This window comes from Apteryx mantelli, chromosome 8, assembly GCF_036417845.1.
Source record: "Apteryx mantelli isolate bAptMan1 chromosome 8, bAptMan1.hap1, whole genome shotgun sequence".
In the NCBI taxonomy this organism is placed as follows: domain Eukaryota; kingdom Metazoa; phylum Chordata; class Aves; order Apterygiformes; family Apterygidae; genus Apteryx; species Apteryx mantelli.
In genome coordinates this window covers 10,056,912-10,082,496 of record NC_089985.1, presented here as the reverse complement: position 1 = coordinate 10,082,496, position 25,585 = coordinate 10,056,912, and the positions used below count along the sequence as shown (strand labels likewise).

General features: G+C 40.7%; 1 protein-coding gene across 2 annotated transcripts in view; it reads left to right on the top strand.

Annotated features, from left to right (window-relative positions):
* Window positions 1-25,585, top strand: part of COP1 (COP1 E3 ubiquitin ligase) — a 136,778-nt gene that overhangs the window by 41,975 nt on the left and 69,218 nt on the right. For both annotated transcript variants that reach the window (XM_067300581.1, XM_067300582.1), the window contains exons 11-12: window positions 18-153; window positions 16,930-17,073. In XM_067300581.1, the coding sequence (XP_067156682.1) occupies window positions 18-153; window positions 16,930-17,073 (280 nt within the window). The remainder of the gene's footprint in view (window positions 1-17; window positions 154-16,929; window positions 17,074-25,585) is intronic.

The window sequence follows — 25,585 nt, the reverse complement described above, 5'->3', positions numbered from 1 at the left end:
CTGCTGCCTCTCCCTAGATGACAGCAGAACCACAAGCCAACTGGATGAATTTCAGGAGTGTCTATCCAAGTTCACGCGCTACAACTCTGTCCGACCCCTGGCAACACTGTCTTACGCTAGTGACCTCTACAATGGTTCCAGCATAGTATCCAGGTAAGAAATATTATAAATTTGACAGTGCATCTCAAGAGGAGCTATAAGCTGCTGAGGCCGAGTTAATAACTTGTATTAAACAGGGTGTGGTCTGTACCTACGTAACACTTCACAGTGGTTTCCCCAAAATAATTTTGCAAATATGTGATTATCACTGATCAGTGAAAACACTTAGCTACCACAGTAGGAAATTTTCTTCCAGATGGTGTCGGTCAGGACTGAATCCAGAACCTTTGTGATGCGGGTGAATATCAAGTAACCTTTATATGATAAATGTGAAACCTCTAATAGGCTCTGTTGTCTTTGTGTTAGTACAGTTGTGTTTTAAGTGATGTAGGTCTAGTGTTTTAAAAAACATCCATTTCGCCTAATATTGATAGTTTTGCCTACACGTACATGGTGCTGGTTTAAATGTTGTTGGTGGATCCAGTCATCATGGTGAGAATAAACAGTGGAACTGTTTGTAATTGCAATTGCTTGAACTTTGCTAAGCGTTGGAAGCTTTATTTATAATGCTAAATGCTGCTGAGAGGGTGGTTGTGGTAAAACCAACTGAATAGTTCTGTTGTTGCCAAAGAAACTCTGCACCCCCTGCCATGGGGCATGGTCATGTCCTTTGCAGCACTGCTGAAGCTCATGGGAGCCTGCAGTGCACCAGTTTAGACATTTAAGCTGGTAAAATGCTATTGACTGTCTTTAACAGAATTGATTTCTTCTAGTTTAGTTCCATGAGCCTGCTCCCTGAGGGATCAGGCCCAAGAGAGCACATGGGATAGGGAGAGGCTGGGACTAGCCAGCAGCCCTAACCTTAAACTGGTTTCAACGGCTGTGGAAGCATACCCTGGAGGGTTTAATTAGTCTGTGGTAGCCTGTTCAGAACTGTCGGTGGTGGTGGTGGAAAAAATGATGCAATGTGCTAATTAAAATCTTTTCCACATGGTACATATGCAGGAACCAGTAGCTTTTTATGGACACACCTCACTAATTTATGTGTTAATGCTCACAATAACCTTGAGAGAGAAAAGTAGTATTATCTCAATTGTGTATATATAGGGACCATGAGATCCAAAGTAGTGATACCTGACGTCTTGAAAGAAGTGCATATGTGATGAAGTAATGATTTGAACTTGGGTTTTCTGTTGCCATCTGAATGGCCCCTTCTTAGGGCGTTAGACCAAGACTCAGAACAGTTTGGATTTTGTTGACAGTCCCCAAGAAACTTGCACTGTGTGAAGAAATTGAGGCATATGTAGCATGAATTTTTTTTTTATTATTTTTTTTTTAGCAGCATTGATTCCTTAACTGCTGCAATATGTAGCTGGAATGTATAATGTCTGAATTAGTCACAGAGGTCAGAACACAATAATCACTAATCTGACGTGTGTTTAACCTGCACTGATTGGGTTCACACTGGCTGCAATGAAATGCAGATGGGAATCTCACTGCAACGTAGACAAACTTCCTTAGCTACCAAGTTCAGCGTGGATTGGATTTTGCTCTTTTGCCCTTTCTCTTCTCCTTGACATTCTGCAAGAGCAGCATTTTTGTGGTATTTGGTTAGAAAATGCTGGAAAGGCAGTAAATCTCACTCCCATTTCAAAGGCATTAGAATAAGATTCTTGGGTGAAATATGCGTTTTAAAAGTACGTGTTTTATTGTTGCTGAAATGAAGATATTTGGAGGCCATCCTCCAAGCCAGTGCTAGTAACAGTAGCTATTTAATGTTAAATGCATTTAACCAAAAAATATCTTGGCTTACAACTTAATGTTCTCCCCTGTCTCTACTTTTTATTTATCTTCAAGATTTTAGTATGTGAGCTGAGTAAGACTGTTCACATTTGAGCATGTCCTTCAGTGCTTTGGTAAAGCAGGGCTGCTAAATGTGCTGCTCTTGTAGCTCCCATTAGCTTTTGGCTGTCCATACAGTTCCTTTAAAGTTTGAATCTGTTAATCAAGAGTTTTCATATAATATATGTTGGCCAACACACCTCTGGTGTTCACAATTCTTCTTCAGCCAAATTAGTAGGCTCAAGTTCAGAGAGAGACTCTATGAATCTAATAAATGGGAGGTGTGTGTCTCAGTGCTGGCAGTTCAGGGTAATAAAAGAACAACTTCTAGGTGCCCACAGATGGACCAAGTTAATTATCAGGGGCTTTAAAAAGCTTTCTTGGTGAGAGAAATGCAGTGAGGAGTCTTACTGTCTTTTCTGGTCCACTGCACTGAGTCCTAAACCTGTTCATGGGGTGTGCTGCAGAGAACAACGCTGGAAATAATGACAAAAAGCCAGTCTTACTGGTTAGCAGTTGCTGTTGAGACCAATGCATTTAAATACAAGGCAAATGTAAAGTTAGTAAGTAATGAATCCTCATCAATTTAAAAAATAAGCCTGTATTTTAAAGGTATATTTTGAGCATATTTAAGAATAAAAGTGGAACTGACACAAAGTTGAACTTCCTTGTACTAACTTGGTTTGTGGTTTAAAAAAAAAAAGAAAAGAAACTGATGTTACAAACTGATGGAACGTAACCTGTACATGAAGTTCACACACTGAATGTCAAACTCCAGTGGCTTAAACAGAGGCTTTTAAGGTATATTAGGCTTATGTGTTAGAAGAAAGATGATGGAAACGTGTTCAGTATCTGCAAAATCTTGATAGTTATTTAGAAGTAGGAAAAAACCCTGGATTTATAATAACAGGATGGAAAGAGTAATTAAGGATGGTGTATATAAACAAGCACAAAAAACCTGAAACTGAACAGCAGTAGTATTCTCCTGAGCTCCTTGCCGCAAGCATATTTATGAATGACCAGACTTTACAGGGATGAGTAAAAGGTCATAGGTAACACAACACACATACATACATATGGTGATATTTGTTAAAATTCTGGTGAAGTACTAGGAAAGCTACTGTTTTCTTTCGGAATGAAAATACAAATCAATGTTCGACTCTACAATGCCAGGTTTCCCAAGCCTGGAAATCGGCTTTGCCCAAAAAGGCCAGCTTTGAGCCCTGCTTTTCCGTGCTTGCTGGCTCCACGGCGGCTGTGCTCTGTGGGCAGCATCCACATGGTGGCAGCCGTCGTTTGCGGTGCCAGCAGTGCAGGGCCGCATCCAGGAGGTACGAGGGGGTGGGAGACTGCTGATGCATGGCCGATACCTAGGCTACATCTTCCTTAACTGAAGTGGCGTGCTGCATGCGTATTTTTAAATTAAGATCACAAGTCCAATGAAGGAGAACTTCCTTACTTTGCTTAGAAACAGTGCTCACAAGTGAAAATTGCAACCCTCACTCCCTTTTCTTTTTTTTTTTTTTCCAAAAATAATTATGAGATTAACAGAGAAGGATGTTCAATGAAAACGTATCCAGGGCTTTGAAGTGGTCACTCAGCGTTGCTTTAATGTTAGGGAGACTTTCAGCATGTTTGCAATATGAATATGGACATGTACTTCAATATGCTGAATGTTTTTTGTGTACTCAGAACTCTCGTGTATAAAGTTATTTACTCAGTTTTCACAAGTATATTTAAATTTGTTAGAACTGGGCTAAGGAATAATTTTTCCATGTATTATGCCACTAGACAGAACAGTCATCAGAGCTTAACTTTTCTTCCCTCTACCTCCTGTGGCAGTAAATAGTAGAAGGCTTTCTTTTAAAGATGAGACTGTAAACTGCAGCGTTAGCATTACAATGATTTATGTAGAAAATTGCTTTAGCGCTGTCAGAGGCCTTCAGAGAATAATGTGGCAGTCTTTCATATTAAAAAAAAAAAATCCAAGAAACAGACTACAAGAAGAGCTCTGTCTGAAACCTGGTTATCAGAAAGCTGGTTCTCCCTGTGGGGTAGTTCAAGTCTGGTAGAAACATGGGTACTTGTGTCCCAGAAAGCCCTGGGTCTGTGGGCAAATGGTCACTTTTTTTTGTAGTCTGCTTGGATTTCAAATTCTTCTGGGCTAGCTTTCCACTTCTCTGAAAGGTCTCAAAATGACCTCCAAAGGAGTTTGCACAACTAAGGCTATATTTGCCTAGAAGCTTAGTAATTTACTCAAAGGAAGACATCTGAGTTGTCCTTGTTCTGCTGAAACTTCACTGAACTCCTCTACTGGAGCTTGAGATCAAGCTATGGTTCTTGCTTTTGGCGTCTGCTGTTTTTGTATTGCTTTTTGTTCCATTACCTCTAAGTAATGGACAGGACATGAAGAGGCTTTCCTTAGCATTCAAAACATACAGTTAGGTCACCATTTCAAGATCATATTTTTGTGTTGAGCCTTTCAGTAACATGAACTGAAATCCTTTCTTTGAATCCTTTCAAAGGTGAGTTTAAAAGAAAAAAATCCACTAAGTGTGTTCCATCTATTCATTGAACCCATTCTGGTTTTTCTGTTCCCCTTTTTACTTTGGACTAAAAGTGCTTTTACATGTAAATTGTGAGATCCATACTTAATAAGGTACTTTTCAGTTCTGTGTCTACCATCACTAGCTCTTTTTTTTTTTTTTTTTTTTTTTTTTTTAATGCGCTGGACTGGTTAGGATTAGCTGAGCCATTTTATTAAGTTTGTGACCTAGCAGTGCTTCTATTTTTGTGGTGAAGATAAATGAAAAATGTGTAAATGGGTTTATCCTTCGCAAGATTATGTTTTAGAGTACAGTGGATGCTGCTTTTTGAGAAGATGAGAAATGAGAGCTGAATTATTATTATTATTATTATTATTATTTTTACATTCTATGTTAAATCAATGAGGTGGGTTTTTTTAATGAACTTCTATTGGTAGTTTAAAATGGTGGAACAATCTGTCTTATTCTGACTATTTCTACAACTGGAAGGAAAAAGAAATGCTTGGATAAAGAGGCTTGGACTTCAGGATTACAAAGGAAACTTGCAAAGTGTAATACCCTACACCTGTTTAAAGTCTGCACTTCTATAGTTTTGTTACCTTTACTTTTTTTTCCTTTTCTTGAATGCTGAGCTGATAGATTTTTCTAATGCATAATTGTGGTCTGGATCCCTTGAGTGGAGGTTAAATATGATTTGTAACCAGAAGAAGGGTTATATGGATGTCAGAACTCAGTATTTAGGGCAGTCTCAACTCAGTAATGTAACCCTCAAAGTCCTGCGGACAGACTTTCAATACAGAAGAGGTTGTGAGACGCGAAAAGAACACATCGGCTACTAACTATCTCCAGTCTTGACTGGAAAGATAAGTCTTATGATGACTTCGACACTGCGCAGTGAGTGCACTTACAAAGTGAGTCAGAAAGTTGTTCTTGAATCTGCATGAGCTTTCACTTTTAAGGATAAAACTTACGTAATTTGAAAGTGGTAGGTTAATGAAAGATGCATAGCCACCACTGGGACCTTATTTTTCCTAGCAGTTTCAGACTGTCTGCTAGTAGGAAGATCCTTTTCCCATAAAGCTCTTAGTACTTCAAAGCTGTCTCCATCTGCAGATAATTAGATGGGTTTTTTTAATTTAAAACAAATTTTGTGCTTGCTTTTTTTAATAAACAATCTATAAGGTATTGTAGCATACTTAACCAATTTGGGAATCAGTTTTTAAACCAAGTCTATTAAACAATGATTGCTTTTCTTGATAAATCTTCTTTTATAACTTGAAGTTATTTCAGCTGATTTATACAAGTATTCATAGAAAATGTTCTCCTGTAGTGTTGACTAGTTACAGCACTGGGCAGTCAAGTATTGGGGCAGGTTGCTCGGAGAGGTTTTGCAGAAACCTCCATCCTTGGAGCAATTTGTCTTTAGATGCAGTTTAAAAGATTTTTAAATCATTCTCACTTTTTTTTAACCTCTTACCTTTTCCAAGTCTTCCTGTACTTTTGATGAAGGCACATGATCAGATTATTAAAACTTGAAGCTGTTCCCAACATTTTGCCAAGTGTCTTCCTCTGGCCTTAGATGTTGAGGAGAAGCAATTTGCTCAGGTGGTTTTGCCACATATCATGCAAAGTGAAATTCGCTTTCTAAGTACTTTGGGATCTTTCGGTTCAGAATGCAGGTTAACTTCATAGTATTGTATTTATTAGAATGAGACCAGGCTCTTTTGAAGAATAGTTTCATAAGAGTGCAGAAACTTAAAACAGGTGCTACAGTGTCAAGAATGTCCCCTCTGAGATTAATTTTTAGGATGGAGGGTTGGTAGCACGTAGAAGTTGCACTGCATCGTTGCAGCTACCTCTTCTTGATCGTGGGAACAAAAATCTTTTCTGCGAGGCTGCTCCTCTTCCGTTCTCACGTTCCCCTCCTAGGCAGCCATCGTCGGGCGCCAGTGCTGTGTGTTGACTTCCCCTTTGACCGGCAAACCATGACGGCTGCAGTTCCGCAGCAGCTTCTGTGCAGAAGTCCTACGAGGAAAGCACTGACAAAAGGCAGGGAGAGATTGCCTGTAACTTCCCTCCTGCCCCCCTCCCCAAAACTCCCCAATTTTACAGCTTTCTTTTGACGTTGAGCACTGGCACAGTGAATTTTGTGTTTAACTGCTTGAAGAAACAAAGCCCATCATTAACAGAGCACAACATTTCTGTCGTTTTACTACATTGCTCTCTTTAATTCTCTAGCAGTATTTGTAGGAAATGCCTCGCTTTGCTAGTAGGAGATAATCGGCAAAGAATTAATGTGTTTGGATTTTTGTATTTGTTTTTGTTTCTCCCTTGCTCACTAGGGGAGTTATTTTGTTCAACTGTGGGTCATTTTAAAAAATGATTTTTTTGAAGTGGTGTGTTAAGGCATATGAAGATGTATGGTATGGACAGAAACAATTCTGAGAAAAACCTTAAAAGTAGCTTGCCCTGGAAAAGAGGCTTGAGCTAATGATTATTAATATTGTCTGTATTAATAAATACAGGCTCTGAGACAAGGATGCTTTGGAATTGTATGTTGCTTAGGTGTCTTGTAGAATAACTTAAGGAGAGACACTTAAGTGATATTCTTCAATGGCTATAATATGCATGTGTATCCATTTATAAAATTGAAGGTGGAATTTGGATCAGTTTTCTCAATCTGAAACTGTGAAATAAATGGTATCCATCAGTACCTTTTAATTTTTCTAAAGAATAGTTAAATGTGAATAGCGTACAGAACACTGACCAAAAAGATTCAAAATGTCATCAAAATAATCTCCTGAAACTGATTTGGCAGTCAGACTAAAAATGTTTCGAATGGCATTTAACCTCGTTCAGTCGTTGCCAAGCAGCAGGACTATCAGAATTAATTGTTTCGAGCCATTCTTTGGCTCTTCTAGACTGCTCGTCTGTGGTATATAGGCTTGATATTTATGAGAGCCAGTGCTCTGATTCACAGTGCCTGCTGGATTTAGCTGAGGCATCTAAAGAGGTTACTGTCTCCAGCTGTCCCCCCGGAGGCTCTGCTACAGGGTGTCTGGCAGACCAGCTGATGGCGGTGTCAGATGAATTCAGAAGCCTGGCTTAATAAGCTGAAGAAATAAAATCTTTGGTGTAGCAGTAAATGTGGTGGCTTGGAAACAAGTTTCCAAGCTTTAAAATATATTTAGAAGGCGCTTCAATGTCTATCCCAAGAGATTGAGTTCCATCCTACCTGATAGCATTATTTTGATAAGATAATACTGCTGTGCAGACAGCCTTGCAGCTGTCCTGATTTAGGCTTTAGTGTGGAACATGCCTCCCTCCCTGAAACCTGTTCCATAGGCAGTTTGGGAAGAGGCTGTGAGCTTCCCTTCCACGAAATGTTTCCCAAGCTTGAATGCAGAAAGAGGGGGAAGGTGGATAGGGCTGGAGATTTAAAACTTCCTCCACTGTAGTATTTTGCAGCTTTGAGGCAATGCTCATGCTATTGTCGGAGCTGCTCGTAACCCATTGTGTCTCAGCCCAGCTGGGAGAAATGGTAGATACTGTTTTTCAAATATGCACGGAGTGTGCAAAATATTACAGCAGGCAGGCTGACAATTTGGCTAGAATTTTAAATAGCGTCATAAGAAATATTCTGCATTTAACTGCTGGCATTTTTAGTTAACATTTCTCTGCTTTAGCTTATTTAATGTGGTGTGTGTGGAAAAACTGAATCTAATCCTCATTAACTTGCATGGTAGTTTTTTGCTTGACTTTGGCTCATTGTACTTTTGTGTATCTGGCATATAAACCCTGGGATTGTCGTCATCTTCTCTTCAGCATGCAGAAGAGCATTGCCTAGCAGTAAAGTGGCTTTTTATCAATACGCTTTATGTTCAGTTGCTTGCAAAATTCAGTAGTTCCCCATAGGCTTCCCCATGATTAGTGTTAATTAAGCAAGGTTCCACTGAATACATATATGCATAAAACTTGCATAGTAGAACAGAATGGCTATAGAATAACTATACAGTCTGATAGACAATTTCATAAGTCCATTATGGCTTTCTGAGAGATCTCAGTTCTTATTTAGAGGCAATCAGATTCAGGGTCAGTTCCCCCTGTTTCCCCACAAAATAGAGGGGATCCTGGTTCTCAAAGTTTAGCTATTGCAGGCAGGACAGTTACATAGCATAGTACATTCTCTCATTGTATTAAAGAAAGGAATAATATTATTGTATTTGGTGATGACAAAGCATGAAAGTAGCTCTGTTGGTTTTGATTTTAGAACTCTAAGATTGAACTAAATCTATAAAACTCCTCTATTCCAATTTAATATTCTTCTTTAAACAAGCTCTTTATGGATTGGGAATATTAGTCTCTATTAGAACTGATGGCATTTCATTATGCATAAAAGGATGGTTTTATTAGCATGAGGTGGGCCTAGAACTAGATCTAATTATATTAATTTGTCAACTTCTTACTTTCTATACATTTCCTCAATCAGAACAAAATAAAACTCTAAGCTATTGTGGTTGTGAGAAAGATGTTAAAAGTGAGGCTGGTGCAACAGTGTCCCCCCAAGTGAACGGGCAGCCCAGAACGGAGGAATGCCCTTGTTGGTGCACTGCAGAATTCAATGACCAGTGATAATGTCCTTCCCTGCTTTTCACAACTGTTCCTATCAGCTGGGAAGCAAAAAGGTAATCAACACATGAAGAATTGACTTTTTAGTTTCTGATTTTGATGCCACAAGTAAAGGTTGCTTAGGAGGAGCCTCTTCCTATGTGATGCTTAAAGCTTGAAAGAGGTGCAGTGTCGGGGAGGGTATCTGAGCTGCTCTCAAACAGTAGCTGCAGAACCTAGCGCTGGAATATCCCTAACAGCTCCAAGAAACAGCATCAAACTGAAATGGTTTGGGATCCTATGTGCTCTTGATGTAAAGATGTGCCATAACAAAAAATGTAGAAGTCTGGACTGTTGGTCAATAATGTCCCTGTTTATACTCCTACCCTGGTAAGGAGAGTACCATTGCAACAGGGATACTAGTTTTCACTGGTGGTACCTTAGGGTGCCATGTGGAGTCTCCTGGGATCTAGTGCCTTCCTCTCTACTGGAGATGGATGGGAAGAGACTGTTTCTTGGCTCCAGCATGTCAGCAAGTCCAGCAAAGGTAAAACTGAAGCCTTGCTAGATCCTCCTTCATCTACTGCCTTGGTTCAGAGCCAGATCTGCCTTGTGCACTCTTGTGGCAAACTGACTGTGATTTCTGGAGTCAAACAGCAGAAAACAACAACAAAAAAGCCTCTCCTGTATCAGCCCAGGAAGCTGTACAGTTCAGATTTGATCCCCTGTGTTGAATGAGGCTTCATTAGGTTGTGCTCCTGCTGGCTTGGAATTACCAAGCCCTTTTACCCCCTCTTTCTTGATACCATTCTGTTGTTAATGGACAGAATCGTGCTCTGGGCATAGGGAAACTTCTAACAGTATTTCTTCATGGAAAATGATATGCTTAATTTTGGAGGGGAAAACTCAACTCACTTTATAAAGCAAATCGTCTTTGCTAGAAGGGAGCTTGGTTAAAATCAAGATCTGTGACCAATGGTTATAACTGAAGTTTAGCTTTCTTTTCTCCTGAAAAGCAGGATGCTGAGGTAGGGCATACATAGTATCAGAAGGGATCCCAGGCCTAAAGATTTCTGCTAAAATACCCTAGGATTTTCCCATGGGCAAAATAGAAATAACTTCATTATATGCACTTAGTCATTGATTTGGGTGATGGAGCTCTTGGCAGTGGGAAGTAATTGAGAGAAGTGCCAATACCTTCAGAGAATAGGAAGGATTTCTCCAGTTTGAGTCATTTATTTGTTTACACATCTGTTTTCGAGTAGTAGGAAGTGAAACACAATGGCGGAGGCCACTGTGGACTGAAGTACTTCTGTTCAATTAACTCGGCTGTATATTCTCCTTCCCTTCTCCTATGTTTCCTTTCCATTGGATCAAGCCCACAGCTAATAGGACTGAGATTACCCTGGTGACTTTAACTTGTGACTCAAACTTTCCACAGGCCTCATATCTGGGGTCCTTTTCTTGTGAGAATTCAGAGACAAATCAAGGCACTAAACTTTGAAAGCCCAAACCTGTTAAATTTGGTGATTCTAGCCCCAGGCTGCTTTGGTCCAGAGAAAAAAACATTTCCATCTCAATCTGTGGCATAGGACATGTCTTCTTTCACAAAATCAGTGATGGACAGTTTTGAAAGATCACCTCCATTTTATACTAAATAGCTTTTAGACCTGTTTTAGCATCTTTTCTTTTTGTGTACTGGTTGTCTGCTTGGGCTTGTTAGTTTGGAGGTGGAGAATTCCTGTAGCTTCATCTATTTTTTTGTTACTTTTCATACACTAATAAAGATCGTCTAGGGCAGCACACAGAAGCTACTGGCCAAATGTGGCATCAGGTGAAGAAAATGCATCCAGTTTGCCTTTTGAAGCAAATGAATGTACAAACACCAGGTTTAACCTTTGCGAAGTGATTGGTTTAATAGCTTTTTAGAATGCTCTGTGCTCCACCAAGTAATCTCCTGGGATGAGACTCATCCACTGAAACAAATTTTTCATCAGGCCTCTGTTAGACTTGAATCTGATCCATTAAGAGGCCATAATTATAGTAGCCAGGACATCTTTAGCTTGATCAGAGGAAAAATCTGGCAACTTTTTGCAAATCTGAGGATCATATCTAACCCAATTTGTATCTTGGGGATGAAAGTGTGTGTTATGATGATAGAATGCGTTAAGTGGAGTTTCCTTTGTAGTTAATCCCTGTATCCATATAGGTCTAGAGAATTGAAGGGTTTTTCCTGCAAGATCTAGGTATTGAGGTAACCTATGTGGGATCATAGTATTCTTACTCAGTTTATATTTTGGAAAATATATTTCCCAGGATGGCTGTTTAAATTGAACATAATATGCATTAATCACAGTGGCCTATACTTGTTCCTGTGCACAGCTTAAAGACTTAGGGATAGCAACAGTGACCTAATTTAGGTGGTACTCTTGAATGTCTGAAGAAAGGAGGGATTAATGCAAATGTTGTTTTGAAATAAAGTTTTTAAGCAATTAAAAAAGCATGTATTTAGCCACTCATAGCTTTAGCACAACAGTTTTTTCATATTGAAATTTCTTATGCTTTGTCTCACTACCTTTTGTTTTTATATGTGACAAAATTTAGGCTTTGAGGTGGAGTGCAAAGTATGATCACTGTAATTGCAGCTTCTTATGCCCGAATATAGCTTTGTTTCAAAATCTACAAGTTAGTATGCTGGTGCATACTTAGAGACACTAATTGCTTTGCCTTAAAATAAGTCTGCTGTAAAAACAGTCTCTCAAGCATGCGATATTTATACCAATTTCTGTTGTTCGTAGTGGTCTCAGGTGCTGAACAGTCTGCAGTGCTGGTCGTGCTGTTGGATTGTAACCTAGATTTCTAATCTTTTGACTTTAGCTCAAAATGGATGTTGACAGTAGGCAAACAGGCCATAAGAAATGGAATTTGGGATTGTTAAGATTGACAGGATATACTTCAGAGGCCAGCGAGTGGAAGCATAAAGTGAGAAATACTTTGTTAAGGAAATGTAAGCAAAGAGGAAAAACTTGCTCTTAAAAGTAGCTCATAAAAGTAGGAAGCCTGGAAAGAGTACAGCCACTAGGAAGTGACTGAATGCTTTGCTTTGCTGTCACCTCTCCTTTTTCCCATTAACGAACAATCCTAAATATGGAAAAAATACCCATATTGCTCTTGAATATGGGGCCCAGGCAAGATAGGAAATAGAGTTGGGGGTATAGAAATAGGAACAGCATCGTGTTGTTAGAATTGAAAGACGTCAGTATATTTGGTGAGAATCTATCTCTGTGAGAGGGACCAGGTCATCTGCTTTGTGGAAATGGAAGCCCCTACGGTTGCAGGTCTGGTTGCCACGTCAGGGCTGAGGCACTTGCTACTACAGTAGCAACTACAGCATGTGTATATGTGTGTATTTTGGAAAGGGGAGAAGAGTGGTTGGCTGCAGACCTTTGATTGTGACTAGAGACACAGTTAAAGGCAAATGCAGCTAAATACTACCCCTCCTTCGTCCAGTTTTAAGTAGTAAGGTATAGCACATGCCCCTCTCTCACAGAAACTGAATGTCTGAAATGCCCTCAGGGTCAGCCTGAAGTTGTCCCTAGCGTGGTGCTGTCCCTGCCAGTGGCAGGAGAAGGTGGCACTTATGGAGCACATGTGAGCCTGTCCACAGCCTGTGGTGTGACCCTCTCGTAGTCTCCCAACATCCATGATTGTTTGGTCTGGGATATTGGAGGGTGTGTCCCTGTTCCTTTCAGTTAGTGTCTGTTATTGGACCAGTTCATGGATTGCTGTCATCAGGTTCCCTCTGCATCACCATGTACCAGAAGGGAGTGGCAGGGGGCATGCACAGGACACCCAAAATGAAAAACTTACCTGTTCTACATCAGTTTTCTGGTGAGTGCTTCCTAGCTCTAGTATGGAGTGGTATGCTGAACAGCAGTTCCACTGTCGCCTTATCCATAAATATTATGGTTTTGTAAACGCTGATCCTATATTCCCTCAGCCGCCTTTCCCAAATCACAGTTTCAGCCTTTATAGTGTTCCTCATAAGGCAGCTGCTCTATCCGTTTAATCATTTTAGCTGCCCTTCTGCATGCGTTCTCCAGCGCCAGTGCATCCTCCTGAGATGTGGAAAACATAACCGCGTGCATCATCAGGATGCGAATGTACCACAGTTTTATACAATGGCGAAAATGGCAAGCGCTCTCTCTTTATTGCTTCTCCACAGGTCTGCTCTCAACATCGAGCCAAGCTTCCAGGCACGTTTCAGAAGCAATTTATTTCGTAATGCCATTTGTTAGCTGTGAGTGCTCTCCAAGGTCCTAGGTTTATTTATTTATTTACTTAGGCTTATTTATTTTCCAGCAACTTCCAGTGGTATTTCCCCAGGACACTGATCATTAACTTCTTAGTGACCAGGAAAAAGAAAACAGTTACCTGGGACTTGGAAAAGTCTCTTCTCTATTTTCCCTGGAGCAAGGCAATCAATTCCTTTCTAATTTAATTTTTGTACGTAGAATCTGTTGCATATAGATAAATCTTCTCCAAATACCCAAGGTTTTTAGTGTCTCCAAAAGATTCCGTGTGTAAAAGTCAGATCGTCTCTGGTTAGCCAGAGTCTTTTATTTTTTCTTTTTAAGAAATAAAGTGTAGCAATAATTCCTACTGTGCACATCTCTGAGGAGCAAGGATCACAGCTAATCCGAAAACATCTGTGTATGTTCAACCTGTTTAAGTATGGCTTATCTCCAGTGCTTCCTTTAAAAAAAAATAATAATAATAATAATAATCCACTAGTTCTGATCTCGAATTTTGTTCTGTTGTTATCTTCATTGCAGTGATTTAGAAGCTTTTTTTAAAACTCATCAGAAAAGACAAACTCTGGGTTTTTTCGCATAGGGAAAGCATAGCATAGGGAGGGAGAGCATGTTAAGAAAACAGTGATGCAAGTTTCCCACAAAAAAACAAACATCATTGCAGATATTAATGATTAACTTCTAGCTGTGACCTGTGCTCCCTTCTCTTCTGCTCTCTGTGCGCTACACTGCTGCTCTCAGCTGTGGCTTCCCATGCTTGTTTCCTTTCCTGCAGCGAGCTAGTCGGGCATTGCTTTTCCCTACACGTTGTTTTTCTCGGAGTTAGCATGGTCGTTCAAAGCAGAAAGGAGCCGCCGCCGCCTTCAGTTTGGTTGATCTGAGTTGCGATCTACTCTGAGTGTCGGCACAGGGGATAACGACTAAATGGGCTCACCGAAACCTGCCTGGGAGAAAATGCAAACGTTTCACTGTATTAGTACTGTACACTGTGCATAGGCGATGGAGGCAAGGTGCAACTGCGTGTGTTAGATTTGCGGTGTTAGATCAGCCTGCCTTTCTCGCAGCGGATGAACATCTGTACAGGTGGTATTTTATTTCTGCGTCAGTTTTCTCCCTGCAGTGTCTTTGAGGCTGTTTGAAGGTCACAGGTCTAATCATCGGTTTTCATTAGTTGATGCTTTTTATTATTCTTTTAATGACCTGTTAACTTTTATAGACATATTGAGATACTCATTTGTTATGTCTACAGTGTATCTTTATTAAAAAAAAAAAATCTTGAAGTAATGTTAGAGAAGCAAAACCACCTCAGGTAAGAGAGGATTCTATTCTGTTCTAATAACTTGGCTTTTTACCAGACATTACAGTAGGGTTTTGTTTTTGTGGGTTTCCTTTTTTTCCCCCTTCAGCAGTAGAAGGCTGAGGATATAAATTGAATCCAAGTAGATGAATCTCTGCCATCAGTCTGGCTGTGCTGTACCAGAATCCACAGGGCTGCAAACAGTAGCTGAGACAGCAGTTCAATTAAGATTGTGGTACAAATAAATCCATTGTTTTGTTATATAGGCTTCTGATTACAAAATTCTTTCATTGGGCAGAGCGAGCTGACAAGACAAGGCAGGCCTGAACAGTGCTTTTGTGGTGTTTATATAAATAAAGTTGATTTGACTAGGATAGATCTGATGATTAGAAGGGGGGAAAAAAAGCAGTCTAGCTGCTTTCTTTCCCTCTCCCCTTTCATATGAATAGATGCATGCTTGCTTACTTTATTCCCCAGCCATAAACACGTTCCTTTCTTTTCCTTTTTTATGGGCTTGTGAATTTGCAGGCTTGACCTGACTAGTCCGTTTCCCCTCTGGAAGGGGGGAATGGACTGGGGCTGTTTCCTGCCACTGCTTTGGAGACTTTCAGGTGGCAGAGTTAGATGACCGAGTTGCAAGCTGTTTCAATGAATTTTATATCATCGGACTGCATATGAACAATCTATTCTCTCCATAGTTTAAAAATAACTTGATGGTATCGTCTTTACACAGATTTGAAAACTATTGCCATTTAAATTTGGTTCCCCTTGAAAGCACTGCAATGCCTTCAACTTCTCTATCACGAGGGGTAGAAAACTCTAGGCATTATGGCTATGAGGGTAACCTAAAGAGCTCTCTCCCTTCTCGTAACTGGTTTAGTGCTCTCTAATTGTGGAGAGGTACCTTAAGTTCCTCTGCTCAGAATTTTTCAAGCTGTATGAATGTGAAATGTGATGAGTGTAAGCTCAGTTTTCTTTGCTGCCATTCAGAACTTCCTGCCTGTTTCACAAACACTGTGGTTTCTTGGAAAATTGTGAGAGGGATAGTAGACATCAAAGTTAATTATTGAGCAGAAGAGCCCCAAAAGAGACCTCTGAGAGTAGTAGAAGACCAGTTAGTCGAGAGACTTGGGGAGAGCTGGTTATCAGTCATAGCAGTCTGGAGGCTCGGCGGACAAATGCTCCCCAGCCCCTTTCTGTGCCATATTTTGTCTCAGAGGCCGGTATTCCTGAAACTAGGTTGGTAGAGCTGTGTATCCTCCCTGCTGTGCCTGAAGAAACATGGGCTGCAGGCAGTCTGCTTCTGAATAAGGAGCTACTTCCAGGAAGCAGTTTTAATTCTCCATTAGATGTCTAATAAACTTCTTTAAAGCCCTTCCAAGCTGCAAAAGTAACAAAGGCATTAGCTTTTTGTAACCTGCTGCCTTTCTTTCTCTCGCATGTATTTCATGTACAACCTCAGGGTTTTCTCGTTTGCAGCTTAACTTTATAATAAAGTGACCGCTTTTACTTCCGACTTCATTGATATCTATTACAAACTTGCCCTGCAGTTCAAGACGGCAAGTATCTTGGTTTCCAAGAGCAACCCTAGGTGGAAGTTATATTGTGTGAGGTTTTTATAGTACTGATGATATACATTTCAGGCCTCTTGCTCAGGGAATTCAGGTTTTTTTGTTTTTTTTTTTTTCCCCCACACTTTTCCAATATGCTGTGCATTAACACTTAGAGTTCACCAAGCTGCTATATAGAGGAGCTAAGGAACGGAACAGTTCAGCTGAAAGAAATCAATCAGCAGTCATCCCATGGCATGTTGTTTGTAGCCCACAGAGTCGAATTTTAAGTACCTCCCAGGGTGAGCTGTCAGCTTTGACATTTGAGTACCTCATAATGTAGATGGCATACTTGAACAGAAGAACCTTTGGAGTGTCTGAACAAAGGCACCGTCTGCAGCAGGGAGATTGTGCTACCACAAAAAGTCCATTTCAGTAAATAAACTGTGTTAGGAGAGGATTAGAAAATGGTGCCTAAGAGCAAGAACTCCATGCTGTTTGAGCATGTGCCAGACCACACCAAGTTGCCTTGAATGCAGTGTTTACCAAGTGTATTCTCCAAAGGAATTGCGATTATCAGCTCCGCAATACTGAGACCAGTTAGGTGGTAAAATACCCTGCTCGTAAGTGCATGTGGTGTTACGCGGTTCTCAATCTGTGCTTTTGTTCCTCAGTATTGAGTTCGACCGAGACTGTGACTACTTTGCCATTGCTGGGGTGACAAAGAAGATTAAAGTCTATGAGTATGGTACAGTCATTCAGGATGCGGTGGATATTCACTACCCTGAGAATGAAATGACCTGTAATTCCAAAATCAGGTAGGCATTGACTTTGCATTTAAATGTGGAATGCCTTTTGCATTAGCCTATGTATGTGCAGTAGCTGTTCCGTTGTGGGAATGTGTTGCAGGGAAGGAGAGGTGGAAAGCAGAAGGAACTGATAGCTTGCTTTGAACTCTGGGTGGGATCAGGTGGCACAGGCACCGATACCTGTGTGTGCCAGGCTCATCCAAGGTAATAGCAGGCCTACGTGTCATGAGGAGAACGGCGTATATGGTAACTGTCTTCTTGTTCTTTGCAAATGCTGTTGTATACCTACAGAGTTTAAAGGAGAGTAAGAGTGGAGTAGTGGATGTGCTACAGGTAACACCTTAGCTTGTCTGAGGATGACTTGTGCCCAGTTCTTTATAATAGCTAGCAAATTCATTCCTATGTTGCTCTCTTCACTGACCGGCGCCTCTCAGCTCTGCTGAGAGGCTGCTAGTCCTCTCGTTTAAAATAACTTAAACCAAAGAAATTATTGACCACCTTCTCAACTTCAATTGGAAGTATCCAGCTAACAACTTTAAGAGAATTTTTCAGTTAGCGTTTTTTTAAAGTTCAAAAGTAAATAATATAGGAAATCAAACCAATTCACTACCTTAATATAAATCTTCAGCATTGCTGCTGAACTCATTTTTATTTAGTATTCTACATCTAAAACCAAAATAAAACACAAGTATAAGTAAAAAAAAAAAATTTTTTTTATAACAATCCAGTTTCTACTAAAACAAATGTTGCGCAACAAGAAAAATAAAGATGTTTGCAAATCTACTTTATAGTGTAAAACCCGTACTTAGTTTTGTATTTGGTAACATACCACAAGACAGATCAGTCGCTCCTGTATCACTCATGCTGATTTTTCTTAGGAATTATGTAACACTATTTTAGGAAGAAGATGTAAATGCAACTGTACCGTGGGACTGGTTTTCAAGATTTTTTTTTCTTATGTATGTATTTTTAAGTGAACATTCATATTGTAGATGAGGCAGCATACAGACGTAATAAACTCTCCTGTAACAAAAAATATACAAATATACAGATGTATATTTAAATGCAAATTTGCTTGGAATGATTCTTTTCTAATCGCTATTACAGGCTTTTTTCTTCTCTTCCCCTGCCCCCTTTTCACAAGATTGGTATTTATATCAGCCTTGTTCGCTATTTTTTCCCACTCTGACTCATAAGGAAACGAATATAAACTGTCTGAGAGAAATTTGTATTGATAAGCCATAATGATTTTGGAGCTTATGTTTTAATGTACATGTTTCAAAGGGTTATTGGTTTGTTGTGTTATCCCCTTCTCCCCCCACCCCCCAAAAAAATTCTGGGAAATGTGTGGATATATGGAAATAGATGAACTTGTACAGGCAAATACAGGCATGGTTGAAACTGCTGGATCCATCACTTTCCAAACTTATAAAATACCAGGACTTCTGAAATTGGTTAGTATTTTTGACTGAGTCATAGTAGAGCTCATGATACTCGGCTTCAACTTGATTTTGAAGAGAAGAGCAGAATGATAAGAGAACTATCTGGTAGTTGATTAATTCCTCTTACCTTAATTAGAAGGGGAAAGTAACGTGTATTTGGTACTTCTGTCTGCCTGAGACTAATTCCAGACTGAATTTGCTATTTCAAATGTGATAGGAATCTACCCTGACAGCCTTGTCAGGCATTAGGTAGTTGTTTGCTCTCCCTTCCCAGGCAGCCCCTGGTGAGGAGAGAGTTGCATCAGCACATTTCGTGATGTTGCTCTTGTCAGCTTTGTGCTCCAGACAAGACACTCACTACTTGTGTCTGGGTTTTCTTCTCTCTCTCATAAATTTAGTGCATGCACACACACATGAGTACGTAAATATATATAGATAATATATATTTGTGTGTGATACTAAATGTATTGTCCTCTGACGCACTGCGCTTCAGCAGAGATAGACAAGGTCCTCCGCTGTCACTTCCTTGCCCTAGTTTCTCTCGTTCTTCCAAAGAAATGCATTTTTTTCCGTTGGTACCTCCATGTTACATCAACATTCCTTCAGTATGTGGGTGCTTTTGGTTTTGACAGATGAAGTTGGACCGTCAATCAAATGTATTCTTACTATATCCATTAGCTGTGCTGCCAGTCACTGGTTCTGTGGCTCACTGTTGCGCTGCAGCACAGTGTAATAAATTGCTATTCTGAAGTGGCATAGCTTGAGGGAGAAGAGAATATATGAAGGCTGTAATTTCATCACAGAATATTGCAGTATGCCAAAAACATGCCCATATTATAATAGAAATCTAAAAAAGTGGAGCCTGCTTCTGTAAAAAGCACTGACTTGAAGTTGTTGATTTTAATTTGGGTGGAGATGCAGCCTCTTCAAAAGCCGCATTCCAGCTATCTGCTAATGTCCTTTCTGATAGCAGGGATGTATGTATATGCATCGGTGGCACATCCCAACAAAGAGACAAACTTCTGCCCATCGCCTCTAAGGATTCTGCTAAAGGTCTGTTTTGGAGTTTGTGGCTGCATCATGCTACTGTCATTGAAAAGTCATTTTGTAATAAGGCAGTCTTGTGGGCTGTCATGTCCCAGTTATTTTTAGGAGGCCTTAAACAACAGAAAACTTGCTCAAGACACTAATTAGCCACTGATGAGTGTAATGGTGATTTTGGAGATAGCTGAGGATACTTAGCTGTCATCACCCTTCGGAATGTGTGGTGGCTCGCACTAGGGGCCCCTCAGCACGTGTCCCAGGGGACTTTCTGATGTGGCAGAAAGAAGTAGCAGGGGAGGTGCGTGAAGCTTGTGCGCGCACCGATTCTGGTGATGCTCCTGCTGAAGTGGGCACGTGGCATAGGCAGTTTGTAACGTCCATTCCTTCCTTGAGCTGCACCAGAACTGTCCATCTGCAGGCACTTTTGCTTTCCAAGTACGCATCACGGGAAGCTTACCCTAAATTGATCCTGGTTAACCTCGTTCGAAGTGATGATGCTAGATCATAAATCCTTAGCTGTTACGCTAGTGACTCAGCTTTCAGAGCAGCAGCTCTGACAGGCTTTTATAAAAGCAGACAGGTGACAGCATTTGGGAGGACTCGTGTCTGGCCAAGAGCAAGTCTGCTGTCCTGGAGCAGCTGTGCGAAGGGAAGCCCTTGCCCAGTTTTGGGCTGGCACCATCCCAGCCCTGCTCTGCCGACTGCCAGCTGGGCACTTGCTGAAAGATTGTTTCACACTAGGAGTAATTGATTGTAGACTTTCCTGGAGCAAAGCCCTTACACCAGCTGTATCCGAGTCTTCTTTCCTCTTTTCCACCCCCCCCTTCTACGCCCACCTGCTTCTTAAATACATTCTTTTTTTTCTTCTCTTGAGCTTTCTGATCCTTATTTTTAAGAATGGGAAGGAAATTAGCGTGTCAGTTTTCTGGTGAATGTGCATAGATTCTCCGAGAATGACAGTGGCATAAGCTTCCAGGAAAAACACAAGATGACACATAAATCCTCATAAAAATCCCATTTACAGATTCATAGCTTCAGCACAAGAAACAAATCCTGGCGTTGTGTAGGAGCTATAAGCAGCACCCTATGAGCTAATTATGATTTGCCGTGTCCCAAGCTATGACAGGCAATAATCTATCTTCCCCCCAAGGCAGAGGGAGGTGGGAAAGGACAAGGAATTAGCAGCTCGCAGCAAATGACAGTTGTTCTGTGATTTATTCAAGAGGCAGAATTGTTGGTTTGCCCTAGGTTGCAGGAACAAAGAAAATAGAGATTTAGCGTTCAGGTAAAAGAAATTGGCTTTAGGACTTGTTAATCTACACTAGGTGGTGTGCAAGCGTGGTTAGGTAAACACACTTTTGAAATACATGTTTAATATTCTGCATGCTCACCACAGTGTATGTTTGCAGCATCTGTACTTCTGTGATAGATGCTACCCCAAACCTCCAAAATCAGCTGCATCTGTTTAGTCAACTGCAGTAAAAACAAAGCATAGTAGGTTTTCCTTTTAGGGTGCTCCTAGTGTTTTATGTCTTCATTTTTCAGTGTTGATAAATCAGATGTATGATTTCTCTGTCCTAATAGCAGTTCATGGGTGTATCACTTTCCTCTTTTAAAATGGCAGTGAATTCCCACTGTTAAGTTAAAATTAAGCAAAAAACTTGCCTTACAGTGTTTTCAGCTTAGAGCATAAAATGTTGGAATACAAGCAGGTTGTAGGGAAATATACCTTCAACTTTCATTCACTCCAGTTTCCAGAGTAACTGCCTCATTTTGCAATAAGACTAAGGAAAGTTTTTGTTTTTGTTTTTTTTTCTTTAAGAGTATTTTTCTCTTAACCTAACAGAGGTTTTCTTTGGATTGATTTAAAAAAAATTAAATATATTTGTAATGGTAATGTAATTTTGCGTGTCTTGGAAGTATTTGGTTAGTGTTGTCATTCACATGGATGTTTCTTTCAGGAACAGATCATTCTTTTAAAAACATTTCCATCCTAAAATTACTGGGCAGCAGTTGGCTCATAGTAATTGACTGGATCTGAAGCATTTGTCACTCAGAAGCAGGTCAGAACACAGCAGCTTGTAGCTTTTTAAAAGCTTTAACTCTGTTTAACTCTCATCGCCAGAGGGTCGGTTGACACCTGGTAACTTGATCATGGATTTGAAACATTTCAGCCTTAAAAAGTCTGGTTCGTGAAAGAAACATCAGTGCGGCTGACAGCACTAACCAAACTGTCCCGTTCATGTCACTGAATAAAATAATGTGCATAAATCTTTACAGGGTCAGGGTTTCTGTGTCCAGATCAGATGCCGATGTTAGAGTATTTCAGCAGTATGATTACCTTTCAGCTAGACCACCTCTGAGAGTTTCACCTAGCCGTTCTCCTAGGAAGAAAAGCTATCGCAAATCATAGCAAGATAAACCTTTGGAGTGTAACATATCACGCTGTTTCTGGATTAAAGAACAAAAACTAAAAAAATGCAATTAATAGCTTTTAAAATAAACAGTTAAATGGCCATCACTCCAAGATGGTCTTGCATAACCCCTTTTAATCCAGTGCTGAATTATGCATTATTTCAGCCTTAGGCAGCTTTTTTGTTACTTTCTTTTGTTTTGTTGTTTTGTTTTGTTTTCATATTGCATTGCTTCCACAATCTGTTTCCTCCTGCCTCTATGTGGTTGCAAGCCATTTAAAGCTTGTCTACAAAAAGTTATTTTTGTCTACTCATGGGGTTTCAGTGTTTAACCCATTTGAGGCCATAGAGTACGTTGCATTTTTTTCAGTCTGTCTCCCCTTTGTCCTCTCCTTTCCTCTTTGCCAGCTTGCTCCTTTGTGGACTTTGATCCTGTTGTTCAATTTGTCACCCATGATAACGTCTTAAAAAGGCCTCTATACCATTCTGGGTTCCAACAGGTTTCAACAAAACTGGCTGTGTTGGGCATGGAAGAAACATGCTCTCAGTGCCCCCTCCGAGGGAGCATTGCAGTACTATCTCAACTCTTTGTAGATCCCAGGGAATCCATGTGAAAGAGAGACATTGTCATGTCCCAAGCACGGGAGAGCCTTTTTTTAGACCTGTGTCATCGTATGTGCCAGAGAATGAAACCAAGGGCCAGTCAGACATAGAGGTGTTCAGAATGACTTATTTTAATCTTTTTGCACCCCTTATGAGAGGCAATATCATGCTGATGGAAAGAATGGTTAGACTAAGAGGCATCCTTTACCTGGAGAGGGAGCTTGCCTCTATCTCATCAAACCCAGAATTGTGCCTTACAGAAAGTTACTTTTGAGGATTTAAATTATGAAGAACCTCGAGTATTGCACTATCAAGCAGAACACTCTAGTTTAAGAATTTGTAAAGAGAGCTGCTGGATGGTGATGAGGGGAGAATTAAGTCAGAGGTGGAAAAGGCTTGGTTTGTCTTATGAACCTTTAATCATGTTCCTTAAAAATGAAGGATGTATGGTGTGTGTGTGACTTAAAAAGGTGTTAATTGAACCACTTAGTTGCTGTGAATCCCTAAACATTTTTCACCTGTGTTTGTTTTTCCTTTCTCTGTCTTTCGATCTGCAAATGCTTTCCAAGTGAGTGTTAACCCCTTGTTAGCACCATCAGACTTAAGTGAAGCAGACTGCTTAGCATGATCTCTGCAGTGCCAAATCTAATGGACATGCTTTTGAGCACAGAAGCAGTTCATTTTCTCCACCTGTGTCGACTGATAAGTTACCTTTCCCTACAAACCTGCCATTTCTTACATCCTTAGATCTATCACATCTCAACACTGTTTAAACTCTGTCCTTTTCATTTTTCTGCCTACTCAATAATTCCTAATTTTCATCGTTTAGAGTAGTTTTTCCTTTTTAACAATATATACAATTATATGATAACAATTCAATTTGCAATGTCTGGTTCACTTCTGTAGTTCAGATATGGATCTCAGGCTTTCCTAGCATAGAACGTCTGTCCCTGAATTGGTCAGGATGGCACCATCATGTCTGTCTTTCTCTGGGACTCTGTCCATTTCCTGCTGCTACCTGGTATATTCTAAAAGCTGTCCTGATAAATCTCAGAAAAATTCTGCCTTTCACCCTGCACTGTATTCATTCTGCTTTTGTATGACTATTCAACTTGAAGCTGGTTTTTGGGTGTGGGATATTTTGGTTCCTTGAAGCCCTGACCTGAGTGGAGATAACAGGAAAGGGGGGAACAGATTTAAACTGGTAAATGTCTAGTGCACCCATTCCTCTCCAGCCCTGCTCTTAGTTGGAGACTACTTTCAGCCTAGAGCCCAGTTGTGTTGCAGCTCTAGATCTCTAAAGCATTTTTGTTTCCATCAGTGACTGCTCCACTGGAACTGAAGCTCCAGACTTCAGACAAATTATTTCTGGACTGCTGCAGTCTTCTTGTCACAGTGTTGGTGGGCAGTGTCTGCCAGTGGCATTTGGTCCTCAGGGAGCCACTTAAGCCTCTCTGGATGAAGCTGCTACTCAGTTATAGGCCAGCAAGACCTGCCTTTCTAAGAGTACCTAAAGGTAGTAGAGTTAGCATGAGGATATCTCCTTGATACATTTGAGGGCAGTCCTTGTACTTAGAAGGGCTGAAGAAACTAATGTTTCCTAATTGGCTTATTCTGGAGGAGATGAAAGCGGGAAAAGCACTCCCTGAGTTTTATCACTTCCAGTTTTTCATAGCAGCTGGTGGTAAAAGATGATAACTTTACAGACAAGGTGAGCAGACAGTGAGGTGGATTGAAAACTGGCTGAATGGCAGCGCTCAGAGGGCTGTGATCAGTGGTGCAAAATCTAGTTGGAGGCCAGTAACTAGCAGTGTACCCCAAGGTCAATACTGGGTCCAATCCTGTTCAACTTAATTCATCAATGACCTGGAAGATGGGACAGAGTGCACCAGTGCAGTGTTGCCAGTAGGTCGAGGGAGGTGATCCTTCCCCTCCACTCAACCACGGTGAGGCAGCATCTGGAGTGCTGTATCCAGTTTTGGGCTCTGCAATGTAAGAGAGAGATGGTGCTACTGGAGTGAGTCCATCAAAGGGCTACTAAGATAATTAAGGGATTAGAGCATCTCTCATATGAAGAAAGGCTGAGAGTGCTGGGACTGTTCAACCCAGAGAAGAGAAGACTGGGAGGATCTTATCAATGTGTATAAATATATGAAGGGATAGTGTAAAGAAGATGGGGTCAGATGTTTCAGTGGTGCCCAGTGATAGGATGAGAGGCAACAGGCACAATCTGAAACACAGCAAGTTCCACTGAGCATGAGGAAAAACTTCTTTACTGTGAGGGTGACTGAGCACTGGAACAGGTTGCCCAGAGAGGTTGTGGAGTCTCCATCCTTGGAGATATTCAAAACCCGCCTGGACGTGATCCTGTGCAACGTGCTCTAGGTAACCCTGCTTGAGCAGGGGGGTTGGACTAGATGATCTCCAGAGGTCCCTTCCAACCTCAACTGTTCTGTGATTCTGTGACCTTACACTGGACATGTAGTACTCTTAATTTTCTGGATGCAAAGTCTTAAAAAGAACAGGTACTGTTATAAGAAGGAAACGTCCAAGTGTGTGAGCAGACTAGGTGGATATGGATGGGCACAGGGAGAAGTGTTGGTGACAGGTTGAAAGTAAAACTTCTGTAGGGATGAGGCATTCAAGGAGATGAAAATTACCCATGAAGAAATGGAGCTTCACATCCAGGTTGGGTAAGAGACTTCTAGAGATGCTCAAGACATTAATCTTGTATGTAGAAGGCCAGAAAGGGCTTGGAAACACATTTGCAAAACTTTACGCTAATAGTGCAGGGATGGGTTATCAAACTTATAACCCACATGACTTCCTTTGGCATCAGCGTCAGCTTAGGCAGTCCCTGTTGCTTTCCCTGCTCCACCACCCCCAGTCCTGAGTGCTTATTCACATTTCCACCCACTTCTCTCTGCTGTGCCTGTGAGGCCAAATAGCAAAAACAGATCAAGGCTGTTCAAAAGCTGGGAGAAAATACATTTCCCCAAGTTGTTTTCAGTTGGATCA